The 24,436-nt window shown below is 35.9% G+C and overlaps 1 protein-coding gene and 1 long non-coding RNA gene across 2 annotated transcripts; both read right to left on the bottom strand.

Annotated features, from left to right (window-relative positions):
- Positions 1-16,252: 16,252 nt before the first annotated feature.
- Positions 16,253-17,326, bottom strand: LOC127130641 (uncharacterized). The gene has a single exon (XM_051059613.1). The coding sequence runs from the start codon at positions 17,324-17,326 to the stop codon at positions 16,253-16,255; it is 1,074 nt and encodes a 357-aa protein (XP_050915570.1).
- Positions 17,327-18,417: 1,091 nt separating this feature from the next.
- Positions 18,418-19,725, bottom strand: LOC127129114 (uncharacterized). The gene is made up of 4 exons (XR_007806174.1): positions 19,598-19,725; positions 19,458-19,509; positions 19,250-19,366; positions 18,418-18,563 (listed from the first exon to the last, which is right to left on the bottom strand). It is a non-coding gene; the product is annotated as an uncharacterized LOC127129114 (long non-coding RNA).
- Positions 19,726-24,436: the final 4,711 nt, after the last annotated feature.

The raw sequence follows: 24,436 nt of genomic DNA, 5'->3' as shown, positions 1-24,436 counted from the left end.
CCGACTTGGGGTTCCGAAATAAACGGAACTAAATGATACATCACCATCATCACCAGAGATTCTCTGATCTGATAACCACAAAATCATCTGAACCAGCCCAGGGAATCCTGAAATAAACGGATCCCCACTGATAAATAATACGGACAGCACTCCGGCGTCTCTGAAATAAATGTCCATAAATCCGACTTATAAATAGGACTCTGATCAACGGAACCATCAGTCACCATCAAAGTCACCATCAGAACATGCATCTGTAAGAATCACCCTCCCCTCACAGGTGAATTCTAATCAGGTCATCCTAAGGCGGATAATAGTCTCGACAATCAGGCAAAGATACTCAACGGGTTTGCCCTTTCGGGTGTGCCGTTGTAGCTCTCTTAAGATCGTCTAAACCAAAGATCTGGGAAAGAACGGTCACCGAAGTCAACAGCTCAAAAGAGTTAACTAGACCAAAGTGGAATACTCCACAATGGAAGAGCTCTCTCAGATGAACCTCGTTCGGCTTGTGGTATGTCACGTCGCAATAACATGCCCAACCAGCATGTGAGGAACGTGAGACCACACTAATCCTAGGTGTATACTCGGGCCTGGGTTTTAGCCCCACTCAGAACACCCACCCCAAATCATGGGAACCACCTGTACAGAGGACATCAACATGATAGTATGATGCATGCAAATATTTATGCAAATATATACACAACATAATAATCATAAATGCAATAAATAAAGCAGCACAAACAACCTAAACTATCCTAGAACGCTAGGAGAGACTCGCTTAGGGAAGATGGACCAGCAATAGGTCAACTTCTATGATTCCCCAGCAGAGTCGCCAGCTGTCGCATCCGCGAAAAACAACCGGCGGGCTAAAACAAAACAAACAGAGCCGCCACCGTGCGTTATTTATCCCAAAAGAGGGAAAGGAAACGCTCGAAGTAAACCTGGAAAAGACATGGTCTCGCGACCAAAGAGAATGGGATCGGGAGTCGGTTACGCAAGGGGAAGGTATTAGCACCCCCCACGTCCGTCGTACTCGACGGGATCCACGCTCAGAAAGATAGAAAAAGGTGGCTAAAACAGAAGTTGCTCACAAACATCACACACACACACACTGGAAACAACACAGGTGGGAGAAGAGGGGAGAGGGCTCGCTAGGATATCGCATCCTATGCCTACGTATCTCATCTGGAATGAGAATCAGAGCTACCGTAGTTCGGCTCACGCACGCCGAAACAAAACACACGCACACAGGCAAACATGGAAACCGAATGCCAATCGCTGGACTTACATCAGACTCCGAACCAAACAAACCCACACTGGAAACCAAATGCCAATTGCTGGACTTATATCGGACTCCAAGCACACAACAATAGGATACGGAATGCCAATCGCTGGGCTTACATCCATCCCCTACACACACAAGAAGGATAACAAACAACAAGTTACTAAGGAGTCTGGCACTCGAGCCTAGCAACTGTCAAGCAAACACACACAAAAAGAAAAAGGGTGCCCGGAGAGATCTCGTACGATCTCCTGCCTACGTACCTCATCTGGTATGAGGATCAGGGCAACGTAGTTCCCCTTAACAGGGGAGAAACTTTCTCCTAACCAGAGACTGGGAAATGACAAACTAGAAGGGAGACTGACTCGAGCCTAATAGTTATCATGTATTCCACAATGGTCCTAGGTTGAGTTTGCTATCTAACTTGCACAGGCAGCAAGGTATCCTAAACAGGCAAAGCAAAGCAAACAAGCACAATAAACAACCATACACACAATTAGCACACACTATATACAAACAAAGTGGGCTCACGCAAGGGTTAGGCTGCAAAAGCAAGCCAGCTGGAATCGGGTGATGTTAGCTCTTAACCCTAACATTGAGAGTTAGGGTGAAGCAGATGAAATAGGAAGTGAGGGGTGTGCCTCACAGCTCTTATCCCTGGCCTGAGAGAGCTTTAGACAAAGGAAGTGTGGGTTCAGAAAGTGGGAACCCTTCTACACTTATGACTGACTCAACAAGGATCTTGGGTTAATATCCACAATGCATCAACACCAGTTGTGTGAGCAAAGGGATGACTCAACTGAATAGCAGGAGATGGATTGCACATCTCTTGTATCTGCCAATTGCCTTATCAAAGGTCTTTTCCTACTTGGCACAAAGATAAACATACACAAGCATTGCCTCTTAAGGAGGACTTCAGACAGGTGCCTGACCAAGTAACAGGCCAGGTCTTCCAGACTACATGAAGTCAGTGGGTTATACCTCAATTGGTTAAGCAACCAAGCAACAGCAAAAGCAAGTTCAAAAGAACTATAGCAACTAATGTACCTGAAAACAATCTAGCTCAGTTAGTATTCAACTCAAACAGTTAAACAGACAAACTAATGGTCAACAGTTAATTGTACAAAGTCAAACAGACAACAAGTGCAAGCTATGCATCAAAGCAAAGCACAAGCTCAACTCAAAGGAGCTAATCCACCTACAAAACAACTCAATGTTAATCAACATCAATCAAATAGCAATCCAAATGAGCAAATGAATCAAACTCCTCAAGGCCATATGCTTCTTGTCCTGAAAACACAACTCAAACATAAGCACTAACCACTAGGACAAGGCCTAGGGTCAAAGAGGGAGAAATAATTAAAAACAGAACATGAAAATTGGCATAAATAAAGCTCAATCAAATTATAACATCATCCAAGTGGTCTCATGTTCATGTCATGCACCAAAATTATTTCACAATCCAAATATGGTGAAGCATGCAAGTTCAAAGCTCATTGGACCAAACAGAATGAATTACTCCAAACTAACTAAAAAATAATTCAATAAATCTCCAGAAAAATCATGGCTAAACACCACACATCACATGATCATCATACCAAAATTCAAGTCATTTGGACAAGTGGAAGAAAGGCAATTAAATTCTATAAGGCAAGGTAAGCACAAACAAACTCAATTAGGGCACAATTTCATGCATCAACTTCACACAAGCCTAAAACAGAATCTACACATGATAAATGTCTCAAACCAAAGCCAAGATAAACTTCGAAGTGTCTAGAATCAATGTGCAAAATTTCAATTCCATATGATAAACATCAAGCATTTCACAAATCATCTAAGTTCAACACTCATCAAAAGTCCACATATGACCAATCAACAAAGAAAATCCCAAACAAATCATAAATGCATCCAAAAATTCTGCAAAACTTCACAAGAAATCCTAACATCCAGAAGTAGCATCATGCAAAATTTCACATCAATTGGCATTTATTTGGCATGGTAAAGAAAATCATAAAGTTGGACAAGAAATGGTGTGACACACATTGTCACACCTATATTGATCAGATCATATCTCAACAACCAAAAATGCAAAAAATGCAAACTCAATGCCCCAATGTCAATTAGGATGTCTAATTTACACATGTAAATTTTCAGCTTCATTGGATCAACCATCATTATTTCACAAAGAAAAAGGCAAGCAAGGTGCAAGATATGACATGCAAACATAAACCCTAGGCCAGAAACATTTTCAACCGTGCACAAATTCTGGAAAAATATCCATAAAATAGAAGACATCATGAAGATCACTGTTCAAAAAATCTCATGTGATTTGGATAAGTATTTTTGGAGTTATGATTTTTTTAAGTGGAGAAGAAATTAAAAAAAATGATGAAGCAATGCATGAACACATGAGTACAAGTTGAAAAAATAAGGCAAGGCAATTGTGAAACATGTTAGAGCCAGGAATCGAACACGGCTCGAATTCAAATGCCCAAGCGCGCCAACCAAAACACAGTCGTTTTGGACTAACCCTAGGCGCAACGTGCATGCATGCAAACGCCAGATTCGCAGGTAATGCTTATGAATCCGCAGGAAAATCCGTGGCAAGAGAGATGAAGGTCAAATGAAAATCCGCAGGAAATTTCCAGCATTCAAGAACATGATGAAGATCTTCATGATCTTCATCCTCAATTTCCAGAAAATTTTTAAAGTGTCCAGAAATGTGAATTAAGCATTGCATTATATAGATCAAACATCCAGCATCAAGAATCAACAATTATTTCATCCAAAATCATCATAACATGCAAGAATCGAATGGAAGAACAAATCATCATGAAACTTTAAATCATCGGTTCTATCTTAATATAGCATGGAATTACATGAAACGAAGCTCAGAATCATCACACAAGCGGGATCTACAACATTCATATCACAAAATTAAGAAAGGAGAGAGTCGAATTCCACACCTCTTGAAGAGCAGTTTGCAAAATCGTGTATTCCTGGCCTTGTAATGCTTGGATCTTTCTCTTGCAAGCTTGTGTAGTGTATTGAAGAAGTTCTTGATGCTTAATTGAGCTTGAATCAACAGAATGAGGATTTCACCATTGTTGATGTTCTTGCTTGGAGCAGCTTCAATATGCACGGATTCGAAGGATTCTTGCTTGAACAATGATCAATGATGATGCTAGATGAAGAACAGAGCAAGAACTATGCAAATTGCATGAAAAAAATGAGAGAAAAAATTGAGAAAAGTTGAGAGCAAAAATTTGAGATCTGAAAAAATGAATTGTGGTTAGGGTTTTTCTGTTATGATTTCACTTATATACTCCTAATTAACCAAACTTAATCATGATTAATCAATTGGTAATGCAAAATTAGTGAAAACAAAGTGTTTGGACAAATTAGCCAATTCACCCTATATGCATGAAAAGCAATGTAACAGTGCAAGGTTCTGGTTTAGATCAACTTCAAATGATGCTTCTAAGCCAAAGCAAGTGATTGGAAGTGAATTCAATGAATAATTTTCAAATTGCCATTTCCCTCCAAAATTCAAAGGGAAATTCAAATATTTTTGCAATGGAAATTCATGGATCATGATGCTTGAATTGGATAGAGCATGTCAAAACAAGAATGTGGCAAAAAATCCCACTCCATTTGGCCTTTTGGTTCAAAAGTTATGCACTTTTGAAGTTCAAATTTACTTGACCAAGAGTTGACCATAACTTTCCAACCATGCATGAGAAATTCATGTTCTTTGACTTTTTAGAAAGGTGAGAGCAAGATCTTCAACTTTCATGTTGGACAAAATTTCATTTGAAGCATTTTTGGACATGTAATTTGGAGGAGAAAACCTTTCCATTTTTGGCAATTTTGAATTACAAGTCACTTTCTATTTTTGGAAAGTTTTCATCTGACTTTATTTTCTTCAATGTTGATGTTTGAAATGTCAAATGAAACTCGTTTGGACATGAATGAAGTCTCTCTAACCCTCTCCCACCTCCAAATCCATCATTGAATGCACAGTTGACTTTTGTTGACTGATAGATGAATTGGTCAGGCATAGATGAATTTGAGCCTCAATCTCCTGATGAAATGGCTCCAAGGATGAAACCCTAGCCTCCACAAGCTCAATATAACCATATGATGATCCCTCTCTCAATGAAGACCTCATCTCCTTGACAAAACCCTGATTGGCATAAGACAGATGATTAGGGTTGACCAGAGGTCAAAACCCTAATCCCAAGGAACTGATCAAGCATAATGAATCTCTTTGTGATGACAAGACCATGATGATGATGATGTACCATTTCAACCAAGATAATGTCCACTCTCCTTGAGGAACCAAAAAACCCTAATTTGAAGCACACCCTCAGATGATTAGTGATCAATTCTTGAAACCCTCAGGCTTGAATCTTTTAACCTCTTTATCTTCTGAACAAGACTTAGGAGGATGACTTACTCAATGTTTCCACATGATATGCAAATATGCAATGACTAATGTCCTACAAAAATGAGATGCAAAATGCTAAGCTAGTCCCAAGAGAGGAGGGCAAATTTTGAGGTGTTACAGAGATGAAATGTACATTTCATCAATCCCCTAAATCCAATGGTTTTGATCCTACAAAAGTCAAGTCAACCTTAACCAAGGCCCAAACAGAAAGTCAAACATCACAAGACCATCAAAATGGCTCAACAATATTTTTAAACATTTAATCAATTAAAAATCAATTTAAAAATGAATTTAAATACATTTTAATTTGGTCAAAACCTAAAATCCCTTCAAAACACCAAATAAATGGCCAAGGGATTTATCCTAGGTCAAACAAGGTCAAAGGACCATAGACAAAAAATTTCACTATTCTTGAAAAGTCAGAAGTATTTTTAAACAATTAAAAATATGCACAAAAACATTTAATTCATGAAAAATATCAAAATTAATCCAAAAAATAATTTTAATTCAGAATATGGAAGAGAAAAATACTTAAAGATTTTTGGTGAAAGTCCCATATTTTTTGGATAAAAAATGAAATTTCTATGAATTAAACAAAATAAATGGATTAAATGAAAAATCAGAAATAAAATAGAAAATAGAAAAAACAAGGGCCATCAGATCTCCCTCATTAATTGAGGTGGAAGATCTGATGGCGACGCGCGCGCTTCACACCATACACCTCAGTCAACGCGTCATAGGGGTGGTATGCCAAAGCAAGGGACCAAATTAAAACGTTTAAACATGATCAGATGGCCAAGAGGCGTGCCAACACAACACCGGAGCTAGGGCTCCGGTCATCTTCTCTAGTGAACCTCACCGAACTGGTTCACCTTCATCTCAACAAAAAATGAAAAACAAGGACACTATTCCCAAAGAAAAATGCCCAGGAGCTCGAATCTGGCCTCAATTTTCTCCAATTCCAAGTATATCAAAAGATACAAGGATTTGAATTTTGAGGATCATGAACTGAGTTGCTTTGATTTGACCTCAAAATAACTCAATCTTGTTGCCTATATTGGTAGGACTTCAGCCAACCAAAAATCAAAGAGAATGGTGAAGGATTGGGAGAGAATCGAAGAGATGAAGTTTCTGAAAAATCACCTTCGAGAGAGCTTGAGTCTTGCTTGATCTTGCTTCCAATTGGTATTGGCTTGACTTCAGAAGCTTGCAGGAAGTGAATTGGATCAAGGAATGGCTTAGATTCTTGGAGTTTCAACTTCAAAACAGAAATGAAATTGAAAATCGATTTTCAATTGAAAACCTTAAAGTTTATCCTCTAATGGTGAGGGGTATGGTTGTAGGATCAACGCTTGGGCAAGGTGTCCCCAATTCTGAGAAAGAGGGGTTGTATTTATAGGCAATGCAATTGATTTCCACACACTTCCATCAAAATGCCAAAAATAGTAATTCTCACTTGCATGGATGCATGGCCGTGTGATAGGCCCATCAAATGATGTCAAAAGGTCCAAAGTTGATCATGAACAATGCTGAAAGTGTGTCATGAAGTCATGCAATTAGAAATGAAAAGTGGTCATGAGATTCATCCAAATGGAACCTCGAAGAAAAGCCATGCGCAAGTCATTCAATCCTTGGCCAAATGAGGTGATCATGGACTTTTTAGAAAGGTGAGATCAAGGGGAACAACTTTCATGCTGAACACGTTTCCATTTGAAGCTTGTATCATGGTGAATTTTGAGGCGGAGGTTTGGAAAATTAAACATATTTGAAAAATTTCTAAGTACCAAGTCAAATGTTCACTTCTTCCACCTTGACTAACTTTTGCTATGGCCTTCAAATGGAAAAAGTTCCTTCATCAAAGTTGTATCTATTTCAAACATATTAAATTTGGTCATAAATTTGACCTCATTGTATTTGGCATGAAGGAGTTATGCATTTTAGAAGTTGAGGAAAATCTCTTGTTCAATGGTAATGGCCCAAAATGACCTATAATGTTTCCTCTTGTAACATGCCCTTTCTAGTTGAATTTGAGTTTATCAAAGAATCAAAGTTGGATAGGACATATTTAGATTGATCATGAACCTTGGATGGCCTTCATATCATAAAAATTAAGAAAGTTATGGTACTTGGAAGTTGACCTCCTAACTAGGGTTCAGACAGAATGACCTATAATCTTTCACCATAAAAAATGACTTTCAAAGCAAAAATAGATCTTGACCTCAACATGAAAGTTGTTTGGAATGTCATAAGAAGTAAATTTACTCTTGGAATAATTTTCATATGACAAAAATTGTAGGATATAGGGTCTAGGGAACCCCAGTTTTGACTAGTTGACTTTCTCTGGTCAACCACCATGAACCAACTTGAAAACTTGAAGTTCTCTTGATATCTTGGACTCATGGAGGATCATATATGTATAAGATGATGTATAATGAAGTATACCTTGAAATATTTGATCAAATATTGAAGAAACGTGTTGAGGAAGTCACACAAAATACCCAGATGAATTAGGGCTTCCCAGGAAAACAAGTTTCGAATTCTTGATGAATTCTTGATCAAAATGATAAATGAAGATCATGGGGATCCATATATAATTTCTAGAATCAATGTGAACCATCTCTTGATTGATCTTCTTGCATTGAGGGTCTCAAACCCTAGATATGAGCTTGATGAGGCATTGGTGGATGTATACACTACCTACAAAAGAAACAAAGTTATACATAGACATATTTTTGGTATTTTGGTTAGTAAATAATGAAAAACAAAGTATGATACAATCAAAAGTGCTTGGTGATCTCTCCCAATGCAAACCCAATGAATGGGGGGGGTGAGAAGGATGCCCAGATGTGATCCCAAATCCAATGCAAATGATGAGATAACATGAGGGATCTTATGGTCAAAATTGGGGTCTTACAGAAAGCACGTGGAATGCCCTAGCCAAGTGAGGTTTTTCTCTTTTGAAGAGTTAATGAAGACCTGGGGATTTGAGGATTTAATGTGCCATGTTCTTCCTCAGAAAGAAGCGGTTTTTAAGGTTCAAAACTTAAACCGAAGATGATTAAAGGTAAAAGCAAAATTGATAAATAAGTTAATTTATTGTATCGATTTCCGACTTATCATCGATTCTTATAATTTCAATTCCCTACCGGATTCAATCCCATTTGATTACAATACCCACTGACAAGCGCAAATTGGTATTATATGATGTATGTTCCTAATTTCTGAATTAAGCAAACAAATTTAAGCAGACGCGAGTTAAGCAAACACGACTTAATCAAACACGATAACGAAAAAGCTATGCTAACGTGATTATGGTTAAGGATCATACAAACAATCAAATTTAATCAACTCTATCCTATAAGAAACAATCAAATTAAGCAAACGAAAGTAATCGAATTAAGAAAACAATTTTATAGGAAGAATTGAAAAGAAATTGAAAAGAAATTGAAATTAAATTGAAATTAATAAAAACCTCAAAGTGGAATTCGAATACAACATATCAACTCTTTGGAAATTAGCTCTCCATGAAATCTTCTAAGCAATATTGTATCATCCAAATTCAGAATTAGGATTACTATAGTAGTCAAAGACCTAATATAATAAAAGGTAAATTCGGGCCCTTATGGGATCCGATCCGAAAATTACAAAAATCGGCTCAAACTAACTATTTTAATTAAGTCTGGAACTTCAATAAATTATTTGACAATTCTTAACTCTAAATCTGCTTTTGACTTCAAAATCAAACTTTTAGCTTTACTTCTTAGCTTTCCAACGCATATCAGAACGCGTTAATCCGACTTTTATAGCTCAAGTTATGATCTACATAGTGATAAGGTATCAAATAATTGTTTATGCTGAAAATAAAGTACGAAAATAAAATAAAGCAAAAATAAACTTAAATCTAAAAACATAATAAATAGTAGAATAAGTAAAATAAACTAAGGAAATTCCTAAGTACAATTATAGAAAAATATGCATTAAAATGCACTGATCAAATTCCCCCACACTTGAACTTTTACACTCCGAGCAAAATTACAATTTTAAAATAAAAGGAAAGAAAACAGAGCATGCACTTCCAAAAGTTTTCAAGATACAAGATACAAGCAAAATTTTAAGTCTAAACTTCAAGAATATGGTGTTAGTAAGCAACTTCTTGTGACATTCAAAGAAGATAGAAAAACAAATTACCAAAGAGTACATCAACAACAGTAAGATCCTCACAGGATAAAATTCACTCAACTCTCAAGTGTTTATATTAACTGTTTACACTCAAAGCACAATATGAAAGTTAGTACTACCATAAGCTTGAAAAAACTCTAACATCCACAATTGAAATACATGCACACAAAGATCAAAATGAGTTTTATTTGGTTGTAACGTGGCCAAGGTAAGGGTGAGATAAATCCTAAGGGACTAGGCTAAAATTCAAAGAGATAAAAGAGACTCGGAAGAAACTGCGGGAATTGAATTTACAAAATATTTCATTCACTTTAACAACTCTATAGCAATTTTTCTCTCTTCTCTTTTCTCTTTTTATTCTTTTTTAGGAGGAGTATATATTGACAAGTATTGACATCCTTCTATTTTTTTCATTCATTTTTTTTTTCTTTTTCTATTTTCTTTTTCTATTTTTTTTCTTTTTCTGCCAACTTCTAAAATATTAGAAACATAATTATTCAACCCCACACAACTCCAAACAAGACTCTTTCAACCCTTTGAATAGGGTGATAACATTGTTTTTCACTTCTCGACTTGTAATGAGTTTTAAACGACAAAAGGATAATATGCTCAAGGGGGTTTCAAACAAGGGATGAAATTATTTCAGGGATGAAACAAGGGATGAAATTATCATCAATAAGAGTCAATTCAAGTTCTAGAGACTAACAGACATGAGTGAATCACACAAGAAAGAAAGGGATGGATTTTTGTATGTTATCCATATAAGGCTCAAAATCTCACAAGGTTAATTGATCTACCACAAATGATGTACAATTTATAGTTTAGTCATTCCTATCATACTAAAAATGCACACCAAATTTTTCACATCACACTACAAGACTTTAGTCAAGAGAACTAAGAAAAATACTCATAATTGTAACTCAAAAACCAAAGGAAAAAACATACAATTTTTTTTTAAGAAAGAAAACCAAAACCAAAACAGAGAAAATAAAAACAAATAAATGGTTCCCTCCCCCACACTTAAAACATACATTGTCCTTAATGAAAAAGCATAAATATAAAATAAGAGTGAGAGAAAGGAAAGAATACACCCGAGGAGTCAAGGCGGATAAATGATTGCATAAGCAGTCTTTCTCAAAGAGAGCTCTTCTACAGTCTCTTCTTCCAAAGTTGGGTTCTCATGGAGTAGCTTTGGGTAGTGTCCATTGATCTTGAAATTTTGATTACTGCATTTGCCTTGTATTCCAGGATCAAAGAAGTATCTTCGATAAGTAAAAATGTTGAATGGGTACGTGAAAGTGGTCTCCTTTTTCACAACATCAAGAATTAAATGATTACGGGGTTGTCTCACTACTTTTATTTCATCTTTAAGTGAGATCCTATGCATACATATGGATGGGCTAAGATCACGAGTGTCAGCCCAGGTCCATCCAATTCCCTTCTTATATAAGTTGAAGCTTTGATGAATAATATGAATCCTTGGGAAGTGGATTAGACTCTATAGAATGTGGTTGTTCAATGGATGATATGTTTGGGGCAGCCAGAATGTCAAGAGCTTCAGCTACATAAACAACTTCATTTACAATGTCACCCTGTAAGGCAGGATCAATCTCAGCACAAATAGCACAAAGGTTAGTGGTAGTATAATCATCACATGAGTAAATATCATCAAAACCAGATAAAGTTAGAAAATCAGCTGAAAACAAATCAGAATAAGCTTCATCAACAACTTCAGAAAGCAACTCTATTTGAAAAATAGAATATTCTTCCTCGTCAATCTTCTTATTTTCAAGTACTCTTTGTGGTAAAGGGATTGGTGATACATACTTCTTTCCAACCTCAACAACAATAGAAGGTTCAGGTTTATTTTTAGGTGTTACACTAACAATTTTTTTATTTTTTTCTGGTGCTTGTTCTGTAACTTTTTCGGATCTCAAGGAAATCGCACTCACATTAGAGCCTTATGGATTAGCTACTGTTTGGGCATGTAGATGGTTTGATCCTTGAGCTTGTTGCATGACACTCATTGAAGTGGCAAGTTGTCCAATTTGTGTTTGCAAAGTCTGAATACTATAATTTGTTCGCTGCTGAAATTGGAGACTATTTACAACCATTTACTTGATAAGTTCCTCTAGTGAAGTTTTAGAAGCTGAAGAGGCGGTTACTTGTGGAGGGTTATATGGTGGTGGTGGTGGTGGAATGGGTAACATCAATTGTTTCACTAAAGAGGTAAGTTCATCAATTCTGGCTTCTAATGCCTTGTTGGAAGAAGAAACATGAATCTCATTCACACCTTTTGCTTGGACCATAAAATTATCCCTTGTTATGAACTGTTGGGAGTTAAGTGACATGTTCCCAATCAAGGATTTGGCAGCAACAAGATATTCAATACATAAAGCATTATAATTAACATCAGGGACAACAAATTCTCTGAGGGTTTTTTGGTCATTCATGTTAAACTCAATAGAAAAGAAAAAAAATCAACAAACGATGAGAAAACACAACTAATTCAGCAATGCAGCAACAAATAGGAAAATACCGACAATGTCCCTATTAAGTAAAAACAATTGAAATACGAAAAAAATGATTAAAATAAAATACAAAAAATAAAAAAACACGAAAATTAATCTAATAACGTCAATTAAGAATTTTGATAATTTTTGCGGAATTTTCTAAAACTACCAAAACAGAAAATAAATCATAAAAAATAGAAAAATAAGGAATTTCGGGTTTTTATGACGGCGTCTAATATTTAGCTCCTAAATAAAGGCTTTTGATCCTTGATTTTTTCCTAATTAATCGATAAAGAATCGGAATATTTTGAGACAATTTAAAAAAAAACAGATTTTTGTTATCCTAAAACGCAAAAAGACTCGAACCAAGAAAGTTAGGATAAAAAAATGCTAAAACACAACACATATGACTATTATAATGTAAGACTATCATAATGGTTAAAATCTACAAGAGTCCCCGGCAACGGCGCCAATTTGATCCGCTGTCGCACACGGATCAAAAACGAGTTTAAAAGTGTAGTAAAACGGAAGCGACACTCGAATATCGTATCACAAGGACTCTTGAATGTTATAACCAAACGAATAGAAAGAAGGGGTTTTTAAGGTTCAAAACTTAAATCGAAGATGATTAAAGGTAAAAGAAAAATTGATAAATAACTTAATCTATTGTATCGATTTCCGACTTATCATCGATTCTTATAATTTCAATTCCCTAGCGGATCCAATCACATTCGATTACAATACCCACTGACAAGCGTAAATTGGTATTATATGATGTATGTTCCTAATTTCCGAATTAAGCAAACAAATTTAAGCACACGCGAATTAAGCAAACGCTACTTAATCAAACACGATAACGAAAAAGCTACGCTAACATGATTATAGTTAAAGATCATACAAATAATCAAATTTAATCAACTCTATCCTATAAGAAACAATCGAATTTAGCAAACAAAAGTAATCGAATTAAGCAAACGAGTTTATAGGAAGAATTGAAAAGAAATTGAAATTAAATTGAAATTAATAAAAACTTCAAAGTGGAATTCGAATACAACATATCAACTCTTTGGGAATTAGCTCTCCATGAAATCTTCTAAGCAATATTGTATCATCCAAATTCAGAATTAGGATTACTATAGTAGTGAAAGACGTAATATAATAAAAGGTAAATCTGGGCCCTTATGGGATCCGACTCGAAAATTACATAAATTGGCCCAAACTAACTATTTTAATTAAGTCTGGAATTTCAACAAATTATTTGACAATTTTTCACTCTGAATATGCTTTTGACTTCAACATGAAACTTTTATCTTTTCTTCTTAGCTTTCCAACTCATATCAGAACGCGTTAATCCGACTTCTATATGAACCCTCATTCACGTCACATCACGCTTATCTTCATCAATGCCCTATATCTGCTTCACTAGTAGAGCAATCAAAAATCTCTTCAAACACATCTAATTGTGACATGTCACGCAAACAAGATATTGCTTCAATTTCTACATTGGGTAGCGCAGGTAACGTCCCATCAGATTGATAAGGTACTTCATCCTCTATGTTGTCAATCTCTACGCGACCCCTTGGTTTTGTGGTGATTGCCGCACACCATCCACGCATATCTCTACACATTTCTGGATATGGGACATAATACACTTGTCTTGCATTTTGCGCAAGGATGAAAGGATCATAAGGACGATAACGTTTATCCATCTTAATATCCACAGTTTTATATTGTGGGTGAACCTTTGTGCCCGTATTCCTTGTTGGATCAAACCATTCACAATAAAAAACTGGAATCTTATGCTTCAGACCAAAGTAATCTAGCTCAAAGATATGTTTGATTATTCCATAAAAATAAGTATTTCCTCCTTCTGCAAGACCTTTCACGTGCACACCACAATTGCTAGTTTTTCTACCTTTGCTCCATTCTTCAGTATGAAACTTGTACCCATTGATAAAATACATGTTCCATGATATGGCCATTGATGCAGGACTGCGAGACAAGGCAATTATATCTTGGTTAGTAACTCCATTTGCCTCCTCATTTACATATTTCTTCAGCCATATGGGAAACTCTATATGTATGCGCCCAGATGAATCTTCTATATCTAGAGAGTGGTTCTCTAAGAATATGTTGAAATAAATCACACGATTCATAAGTAAATATCTATTATGATATGCATCAATAATTTGATTGAATATATTATGATGCACACTTACTCAAGATATGGTTTAACCTCATCACAATTTATCAAGACATGCACATGTGAAGACTTCCATTCCTTATCAGATAGAAAATATTTTCGTGACTTCCCACTTGGTCGACCGCCACTTTGTAGAATGGACATTGTAGGTAGAATGTCATCATTGTCTAAATGAGGTTTGTTACTAAGATTTATGGTTGGCAACAAACGGAAAGAGTTGAAATAATGAGAGCAAAAGTAATTTGTCTCGCGATGTATATAATCACTGCATATGGAACCTTCAACTCTAGCCTTATTTGTCACTGCCCTCTTTGAGACTCCCATAAATCTGCACATTCAATCATTCCACGTTTATTAATTTATGATAAACATGCAATAACTTAATAAAATCAACCACAACAATTACCTTTCGAATGGATACATCCATCGGTACTGTACTGGACCACCTAGAATTGCTTCTTTGGCAAGATGGATTGGAAGATGCTCCATTGAGTCAAAGAAACCTGGTGGAAAAATCCTTTCCAACTTGCATATGATAATTAGAATATTCTCATCCAACTTAATTAAGTCGTCCATCCTCAATGTATTGCAACAAAGATCTTTAAAGAATCGACTTAGCTCAGTTAATGGTTTCCAAACCAAATCTGGCAATGAATGGAATGCAATTGGGAGTAAACATTCCATGAAAACATGACAATCATGGCTCTTCATCCCATGCACCGTACCCTTTTCTACATTGGCACACCTACTGAGGTTTGAAGCATAGCCATCTGGCATTCTCAATTCCTTAAGCCATTTACAAACCAACTTGACTTCAGATTTGGTTAGAGTGTAACTAGCCTTTGGTTTACCATTCTTTCCGTTTTCTAAGGGTTGGAGCTCCAAGTCCCCGCGAAAGCATAATTTAGCCAAGTTTTCTCTTGCCTTTTCATTATCCTTTGTTTTGTCCTTAACATTCATGACAGTATTAAATATATTATCGAAGACGTTTTTTTCTATGTACATCACATCGAGGTTATGCCTTAACAAGTTATCCTTCCAATATGGGAGATCCCAAAAAATACTTCGCTTTTTCCAATTGTGATCCACTCCATATCCTTCGAATTCTTTCCATTTCGCCTCCCATCCAATTTCAGTAACTTTTGGAAAATTACTTATTACCGCCCATATATCTTTCCCTGTGGAAATGGGAGGTGGCTCATTGGTCATAACCCTATTTTTTAGGAAACTTCTTTTACTCCTTCTGAAGGAGTGATTAGATGGCAAGAAACGACGATGACAGTCAAACCAGGAATTCTTATGGCCACTTTTCAAGGTGAAAGCATCAGTGTGTTCCATACAATGAGGGCATGCCAATTTACCTTGTGTTCCCCATCCAGATAACATACCATAGGCTGGAAAATCATTAATTGTCCACATCAAGCAGGCTTTCATGATGAAGTTTTGTTTTGTAGATATATCATAGGTCAATATTCCATTGGACCACAATCGATGTAGATCATCAATCAATGGTTGCAAGTAGACATCTATCTTTAATTTAGGGTTTTTAGGTCCGGGTATGAGGCATGCCAAAAACAAGTATGGTTTGGTCATGCACATTTCAGGGGGGAGATTATACGGAGTAACTATTATTGGCCAACATGAGTATGGAGAAGCAGACGCTTGAATGTAAGGAGTAAAACATCTAAACACAGACCCAACCTTACATTTCTGGGTTCCCTAGAAAAGTCAGGATATACACTATCAAAATGTTTCCATGCTTTTCCATCTGACGGGTGGCGAAGGATGTTGGAACTATTTTTGTTCATGTGATGCCATCTCATTTCACTTGCCGACTCAGTTGATGCATACAATCTTTGTAATCTGGGAATGATTGGGAAGTAGAACATTCTCTTCACTGGGATATCTTTGTACTTTCCCATGCCAGTCTTGCGAGGAATGAACCTAGGAGCATTACAAAATTTGCACTCTGATAGCTTGCTATCATCCTTGTAATATAACATACAACCATTCTTACAACAATCAATCTTCTCAACCTTTAGCCCTAACTTAGATACCAACTGTGTTGCTTGGTAATAGTTCTCGGGCAAGCATTTTTGAACTGGACATACACTTTTAAGCATTTGTGCAACAAAATCTAAACCTTTTTGTGGAACATGCCAATTAGACCTAATTTCAAGAAGTTGAGTAGATATTGATAATATTGATTGGGTAGCTCCCTCATAAATGGGCTTGTTGAAAGATATCAACTTGTCATAAAATCGTTTGGCATCTTCGTTGGGAAACTCATCCTCCGTATATTCCTCAACTTCTATGTTATCATTCACGTGAGAGAATACTCCATAAGGCCTAAAAGCATCATACACCATCTGATTCATTGCCTCAATTTGGTCATCATGATGCACATGCTCACTACTATTTGAATCATTCCTTGTATTAACATTGAGCTCTACTTCTCCATGTTGAGTCCAAATCCAATAGTCCGGTTGAAATCCATCTCGACACAAGTGAAGTCTAACATTAGTTGGTGTTCTTATCTTGAGACACTTGCAATTTATACACGGACACCTTATCCCTCCCTCAGATTTACAAATAGGTTGTTTCAAAGCCCTCTTTACGAAGTCTTTAACCCCGCGAACATACTCTTCTTTCAATCTGTGTCTATTGGAATATACTCTATCGTACATCCAAGTACGATCCATTTTCTATAAGGCAAACAATTAACTCGTCAACCACTGAAAATTAAAACATATATTAGACAAAAATGAATGGCTGATAACTTCCTAATGGGTATTAGGAGAAAATCAGATAACTTCCTAATGGGTATTAGGAGAGAATAGAATACATGCATTCCAAGGGATTTTTACATAGAGACATTAAACCAGATAACTTCCTAATGGGTATTAGGAGAAAATCAAGTCAGGTAAATTCATTCAAATTTATCATCTTCAATGGCTAACTTATGTTGATAATTTTCATGTCCCATAATTCTTTTTAATATGCCTAATTTCAAAAATGATGTAGCCATGATGATAACTTCCATATTAAATGAAGGTGGTTATTACACGTGTCTATTTTTGACTGTTTCCTGTAACAATATTTCATGGATGACGATGATGTTACCTAAACTTCTCCGTAAAACAATTTTCTATCATACAACAAACAAGTGATGCAGGAGAAAGACAGGTTTTTTTTCCTTAATTTCTTAACTCATATGTCATTGTTATTGAGTTTTATTTTATTTGCATGATTTATATCAAACGGTGTTTTTCCTACATTCATGTGTTCTTCATTTTCCTGTGATTGGCTTTTGAAATCTAGTTTCTGTTTTTTCAAATTTTGACAGTCTAAATCGTAAGTTTGTAACATTACATTTTTGTGTTTATTTTATGTTCTGTCATAACTGAATCACATGATGCAGTGTTCTTATGATGGTTAAAAATGATCAGGTAAAACACTGGAAGAACTAAGATCTTCTCTCTACAATGAGCTCCGAACATCAGAAGGAGCCAAGCGACAACAACAAAGATATTGCGGACCAGTGGTCGCGTTATCGTTCAACTTCATGGTTGCTGTTGGTATCATCATGGCTAACAAATTGGTCAGAAATCAGAACCATTTGTGTTGCGTGTAACTTATCATCATTATGAAATATCTCTTATGATGCAGTGTTGGTTTCTACCAAATGACCAAGATTGTTGTTACTCCAACAATTGTTTTGGCAGAGTTCATATTTTTTAAGAAAACCATTTCTTCGAAAAAGGTCATAACTAAGCTTTTCGGCGTTTTTTATTCTCTCTCTTTTATAAAACATTTCATGTATCTAAAAAAAGAACTACTCCATCCAACCCTTTATTGTTTATGTACTAATCATGCATTGGAATGCAATGATGCAGGTTTTAGCTTTGGCTGCTGTGTCAGCTGGTGTAGCAGTTGCAACTGTATCAGATTTAGAGTTCAATTTGTTTGGTGCAATAGTTGCTGTTAAAGAGAAGTTAACTAGGTAACTTCCTAATGCTGTTTAATATGCCTATGAATAGAATCTTAGCAGTAGGAAACAAGACATGCTAATGGAAGTTCAAGAATGATGTAGTGAATTGAAATATGCTTTACTTTCCTGCAGTTTTGATTTCTTTTCACTATTGCTCCTTTCTCCTAATCCTACTCATCGCTATTCAGGTAAAATGGCTAAGTTAAATTAGCAAGAAAATTAACGGATCTGATGCAAAACTATTTGAAACTTAACCAGTCGGATGCAACACATTTTTATAATCTTGATAGAACATACAGTTGCCGTTTAGTTTAAAATAAGTGATGCTTATAAGATACAAGTAGAAACTATACAGCTTTCACAAACACAGGTAGAAACTATAGAGCAGAGCAATCAAAATCACATTTAACACCACACATATGTTCATAACAGGAGTATCATAGAAACTATACAGCTTTCACAAACACAGCTTTCACTATTGATGCAAACAGTTAATAAATTTGAGTCCAGAAAAAACATTTCCTTCAAAATAAATTATAACCCCAACCTTGAGAAATACTAACTGATGCAAACACTAACTATTGCAAACACTAATTGTTCAGTCTGGTTCCAAATTAACATAGGGATGACTAACCTTGAGAAAGAGTTGTCTTTGCAAAATCCCGGATGATATAGTGCTTCGGTTCCAAATTAACTTGCATTCAACAACTGCTTACTGCCTCCACTAAGTAAGATGAGCATTCTTGAAAACCTACATTCAGAAAACCAATTAACAAATAATTTGATTTTTGTAGTTTCAGACTTAAAGGAGACTTTAAACATATTTGGAAACAATACTAAACTTGCAAAGAAAAGTTGTTTCCAGCATCCACAAAGCCGATAGTTCTGGAAAACCTACATTCAGAAAACATAAAACATATGACTATCTCATACTCATTAAACCAAAACTCCATGGAAATCACTTGAGATGAATATGCATTACCTTTGATGATTCAGAAACCCTTTAACGAGGGATTTTGAATTAGGGAATTAGGGATTCTTCAATGGATTCACGGATTAGGGATTCACGAATCGGTTCACGAAATAGGGAAAAAAGGGATTCACGAATTAGGGATTGAAGAACCAAAACTCCATGGAATTAGGGTTTTGGTTTTGTGAAATGAAATGGAGGGAGAGTAAAAAATGACGAGGGAAAACGAAAGAGGGAAATAAGCTGTTGCGTAATTTTTGGTCCGAAATAGAAAATTCCATAGAGTCCGCCAAGCGGACTCTAATTAATAAATAAAATACTTAAACCTTAAATATATATATATATTATAGATAAATCAATGGAAAATGTATATGTTATAAGAATAGAGTCGGCTAAGCGGACTCTAAGTAAATAAATAGTAATTAAAAAATAATGCTACTAGATAGACTCGGTCTCACCGACTCTAAATAAATTAATCAAACATTCTTCAAAGATAACTTAACAAGTAGAGTCGGTTTTGCCGAAACTGATAAAAAAATAACTTATCTTAAAAGATGTACCTAGATAGAGTCCGTTAGTGTAGGCTTAGCCGACACTAATAGTGTCCGTGGCCGACTCTAAACTAGGAGGCTAAAATGACTTATTCTAGTAGTGATAGCTCAAGTTATGATTTGCATAGTGATAAGGTATCAAATAATTGTTTATGCTGAAAATAAAGTACGAAAATAAAATAAAGCAAAAATAAACTTAAATCTAAAAACATAATAAAATAGTAAAATAAGTAAAATAAACTAAGGAAATTCCTAAGTCTAATTATAGAAAAATGTGCATCCAAATGCATTGATCACATGTGATGCGCTTTTAGTTAAATATATTTTGAGTTGTATGTGTATGTCGTGTATGGTGGGGAGTAGTGAGAGTATTGATGGGTTGATAGAATGATTAAAATAATTAGAAATAATGATAATTAATGTTTTTAATTAATTAAAATAAATAGAAAATAGAGGTTTTGGGTGGATAAAGGAACTAAGAAGAAATAAGGGAAGTGGTGAGAATTATAAAAAGGTGTTGGGCCAAAGTATAATTAGTAAAAGATAAAATTAGGTTTTTAGAGATAAAAATGGGTTAGTGGAGCTTTTGAGGAAAAGTATGTAAAGTTGGAGTTTTTGGGAGAAAAGAGGTTAGGGCTTGAAATGGAAGAACTCAAACCACCAACCTTAATCAATTCAAATTTGTTGCTAGGAATCTAAGTTAAGAGGGAAAGTGCGTCCAAATTTGTGTTTTGTTTGAAAGGGTAGAAAAGGGACCCTTAATTTCTTTAGGATTTATGTGGAATCTATTATAATTTATTGTTGGTGTACGCTAATCTGAAAATTGATGATTGAATGTGTTGTATATAATTTTCGTGACTAAATTTGTATATCTGTGATTCTGTTTAAGTCTATATGATATATGTCATTGTTGAGGTTTTGAAGGTTTGAAACATAAATATGGATTTCAAGGAATTGAAGAATAAATTGTATAAATTTGTGATCAAGTAGCCAAAATTTGGAGTTTCTGGGATGATTGGGAAGTCAAAAATTAGAGTTTCTGGGATGATTGAAAGATAATGATGATATTATAAGTGGTATAATTTTATGCAATGTTCTTGGATGATTGGGAAGCCAAAATTTGGAGCTTCCAGTTAAATTTCATTGTTGTTCGTGTTTCTGCAATCTAGTGCAAGGTGACGGGCATCACCCATATGGCGGGTTGATTGCCACACGCACCTTAAGACGTTGACGGGCGTCAGTGTCATGATGGGGAGACTGTCATGGTCTCCAGGCTTGGTTTTTCAAGCCGATCATCATTGGAATGACGAGTTGGGGATTTTAATAGGATGACGGGCGTCACATTGGTGACGGACTTCCCGTCATGCTATTAAAAGGGGCAATTTTATCCCAGTTCGTTAGTTGAAGTTGTCGGTTCGGAATTTTGATTTTGTTATGTAGTTTGATTCATGATTGGCTACTGTTTGATTGTGTTGGTGTTTTTAGTTGATTATTATGAGATTAATTATCCATGATGGAATTGTCATTGTTGAATGATACTTGAATTACTTACATGTTGTTTACGTGGTGTATAAATTGTATGGAATGCATATGATGTTGTTTTGTGATGTTATATGATGTGAATATAACTATTATTGTTGTGACATGCATGATTATATAGTGATTAATTATGTATTATTGACATGATGACAAATAGTTCAAAAGGGGAGGCTATTCGTATGCATGTATGCATTGTTGTTATGATTGATGAATAGTAGTTCAGAAGGGGGAATTACAAGTGTGTGTCAATGCATGTTGCTTATGGTCAGAAAAGGTACTGTAAGCATTGTTATTGTTGTTACATTGATTTGTATTGACATGCATACTTGTGTCGTGTCATTGAAAGAGGCATGTACGCTAGTTTATAAGGGGGGGGGGGGACTAGTGGCTTGTCCCAAGCTTAGAAGGGGGCTTGGAGCTCGGAAGGGGGGAGTGTTCATGGGTTCATAAGGGGGACCCAGTTCTTGAGAAAACCAAATGTTGAGTTGGTACACATGCATAGTGTCACATTGTTTCGTGAGTCTCATTGCATATATGTGTATAATGTTATAAAATGGGTGTGATATTGTGATGATGTTAATTTTGTATTGAATGTATAATATGTTATATGTTTATATACCTTTGCATTCTTTACACCATTATATATAGAAATTTATTTCTCACCCATTTTGCTTAATGTTGTCCACCATGGACATCTTGCAGATAATCATGAGTAAAATTGTTGTTGTGTGTGGAAGGTGGCTTGTTGAAGCTATTCTTCATTTACTTATCATTTTATCGCAATTTTGTGGTTTAGTGTTATGATCTTGTAACACCGGGATCAGGGAGTTTTTACTATGTTTTGAGTTAATGTTTAATTATGTGGTTTGAAGTCTGATACTTTATTTCCAAAATTTAATTTGAAGTTGTTATGGTATGATTTTCTACTGCTTGTTGTCAAATATATTGATGAGTGTTTGGATGGTTGTCGTAGTGACACCTTAAATTGTTGATTAAATATTTTTATATAAGTTTTGGGATTTATGGTATTACATTAATGGTATCAAAGCCTGGTTGGTCCATCTGGCCAGGTTTTTGTAATGTTGTATGTTTCATAGTATGTAACGAGTGTATAAACACTATTGTGCAATGTTTCTTCTAATGGTTGTTTACTGGTGTGAGAAATATGTCACAAGGAAGAAACGACTGAGTGATTGTTGATGCGTTGGAGGCGATGGATCAAGCACTACAAGGTTAGCAGAATCAGGATGTCATTAAATCTCGTGGATTGGGAAAGTTTCAAAGAAACAATTTTCCGACCTTCAATGGCAGATATGATCCAAAGGGTGCACATACATGGCTCGGAGAGATTGAAAAGATTTTTCAAGTGATGGCTTGCACTGAAGCTTAGAAAGTGCAGTTAGGTACTCATATGCTGTCAGAGGAGGCCGAAGACTGGTGGAATAATGCGCTCCAGAGACTAAAGGTTGCGGGGGCTGAGATTACATGGGCTATGTTCAGGGCTGAATTTTAGAGAACTATTGTTCATATGATATGCACAATAAGAAATAAATCGAGTTCCTCGAACTAAAGCATAGGAATATGATAGTTGCTGAGTATGCTACTAAGTTCGAAGAGCTTGTGAAGTTTTGTCCATACTATAATAATGCGACAGCTAAAGGGTCAAAGTGTATCAAGTTCGAAAGCGGATTGTGTCCCGAGATCAAGTATGGTATTGGGTATCAGGAGATTCACCGATTTCTTATGCTGGTGAATAAGTGCGGGATTTTTTATGAGGATAGCAGAACCCAGTCTGCTCATTATAAGAGTTTTAGTGAGAAGAAATGGAGGAATCAGAATCGTGGAAACCATATAGTACTCCAACTGACAAAGGGAAGAAAAAAAGCTTCATATGAGAAAAGTCCAAGTGGGGGGGAGACTCCCTCTTCTATCAAGTTTTTTAAGTGTCGGGTCGCGGGTCATCGTGCCAATGACTGCAAGAGTTCTGAAAATAGATGTTTTAAATGTGGAAAGACTGGACACCTTATCGGTGATTGTAAGAGTAACTTGTTGACTTGTTTCAACTATGGGGAACCAGGTCACATTAGTACTTATTTCCAGAAACCCAAGAACGCTCAGTATGGAGGAAAAGTTTGTGATTTGACTGGTTCAGAGACTACTAGCATAGACATATTGGTTTGAGGTACGCATTTTATTAATGGTATTTCGCTTATTGCTATTATTGACACAGTTGCAACGCATTCTTTCATTTCTCTTGAGTGTGATAGGAGGTTGAACCATGAATTATCTTCTATGGTCGGGAGTATGGTCGTTGATACTCCAGCTCTAGGCCCGGTAACTACTTTGTGGGTTTGCTTGAATTGTCTGTTGACTATCTATGGTAAGAATTTTGGGATGGATCTAGTCTGTCTACCGTTGAATAAACGCGATGTTATCCTTGGAATGAACTGGTTAGAATTCAACCATGTTCATATAAACTATTTCGATAAGTCAGTGCCAATTCCAGAATTTGACACAAGTGACGAGTTATTTGTCTCTACTAAGCAAGTGGATGAATTCATGAAGGATGGGGCTAAGGTATTTATTATATTAACTTCTATGAAGGCTGGAAGCAAAGTTGCGATTAGAGAATTACCAGTGGTGTTCCATTTTCCATAAGTGTTTCCAGATGACATCAGTGGTTCGCCGTTGGAGTGCGAGGTTGAGTTTGCCATATATTTAGTACTTAATACTAGTCATGTGTCAATAGTTCCATATAAAA

Source organism: Lathyrus oleraceus, chromosome 3 (genome assembly GCF_024323335.1).
Source record: "Lathyrus oleraceus cultivar Zhongwan6 chromosome 3, CAAS_Psat_ZW6_1.0, whole genome shotgun sequence".
NCBI lineage: Eukaryota > Viridiplantae > Streptophyta > Magnoliopsida > Fabales > Fabaceae > Lathyrus > Lathyrus oleraceus.
The sequence above is the reverse complement of the archived record's forward strand: the minus strand, read 5'-3'. Positions and strand labels throughout refer to the sequence as shown.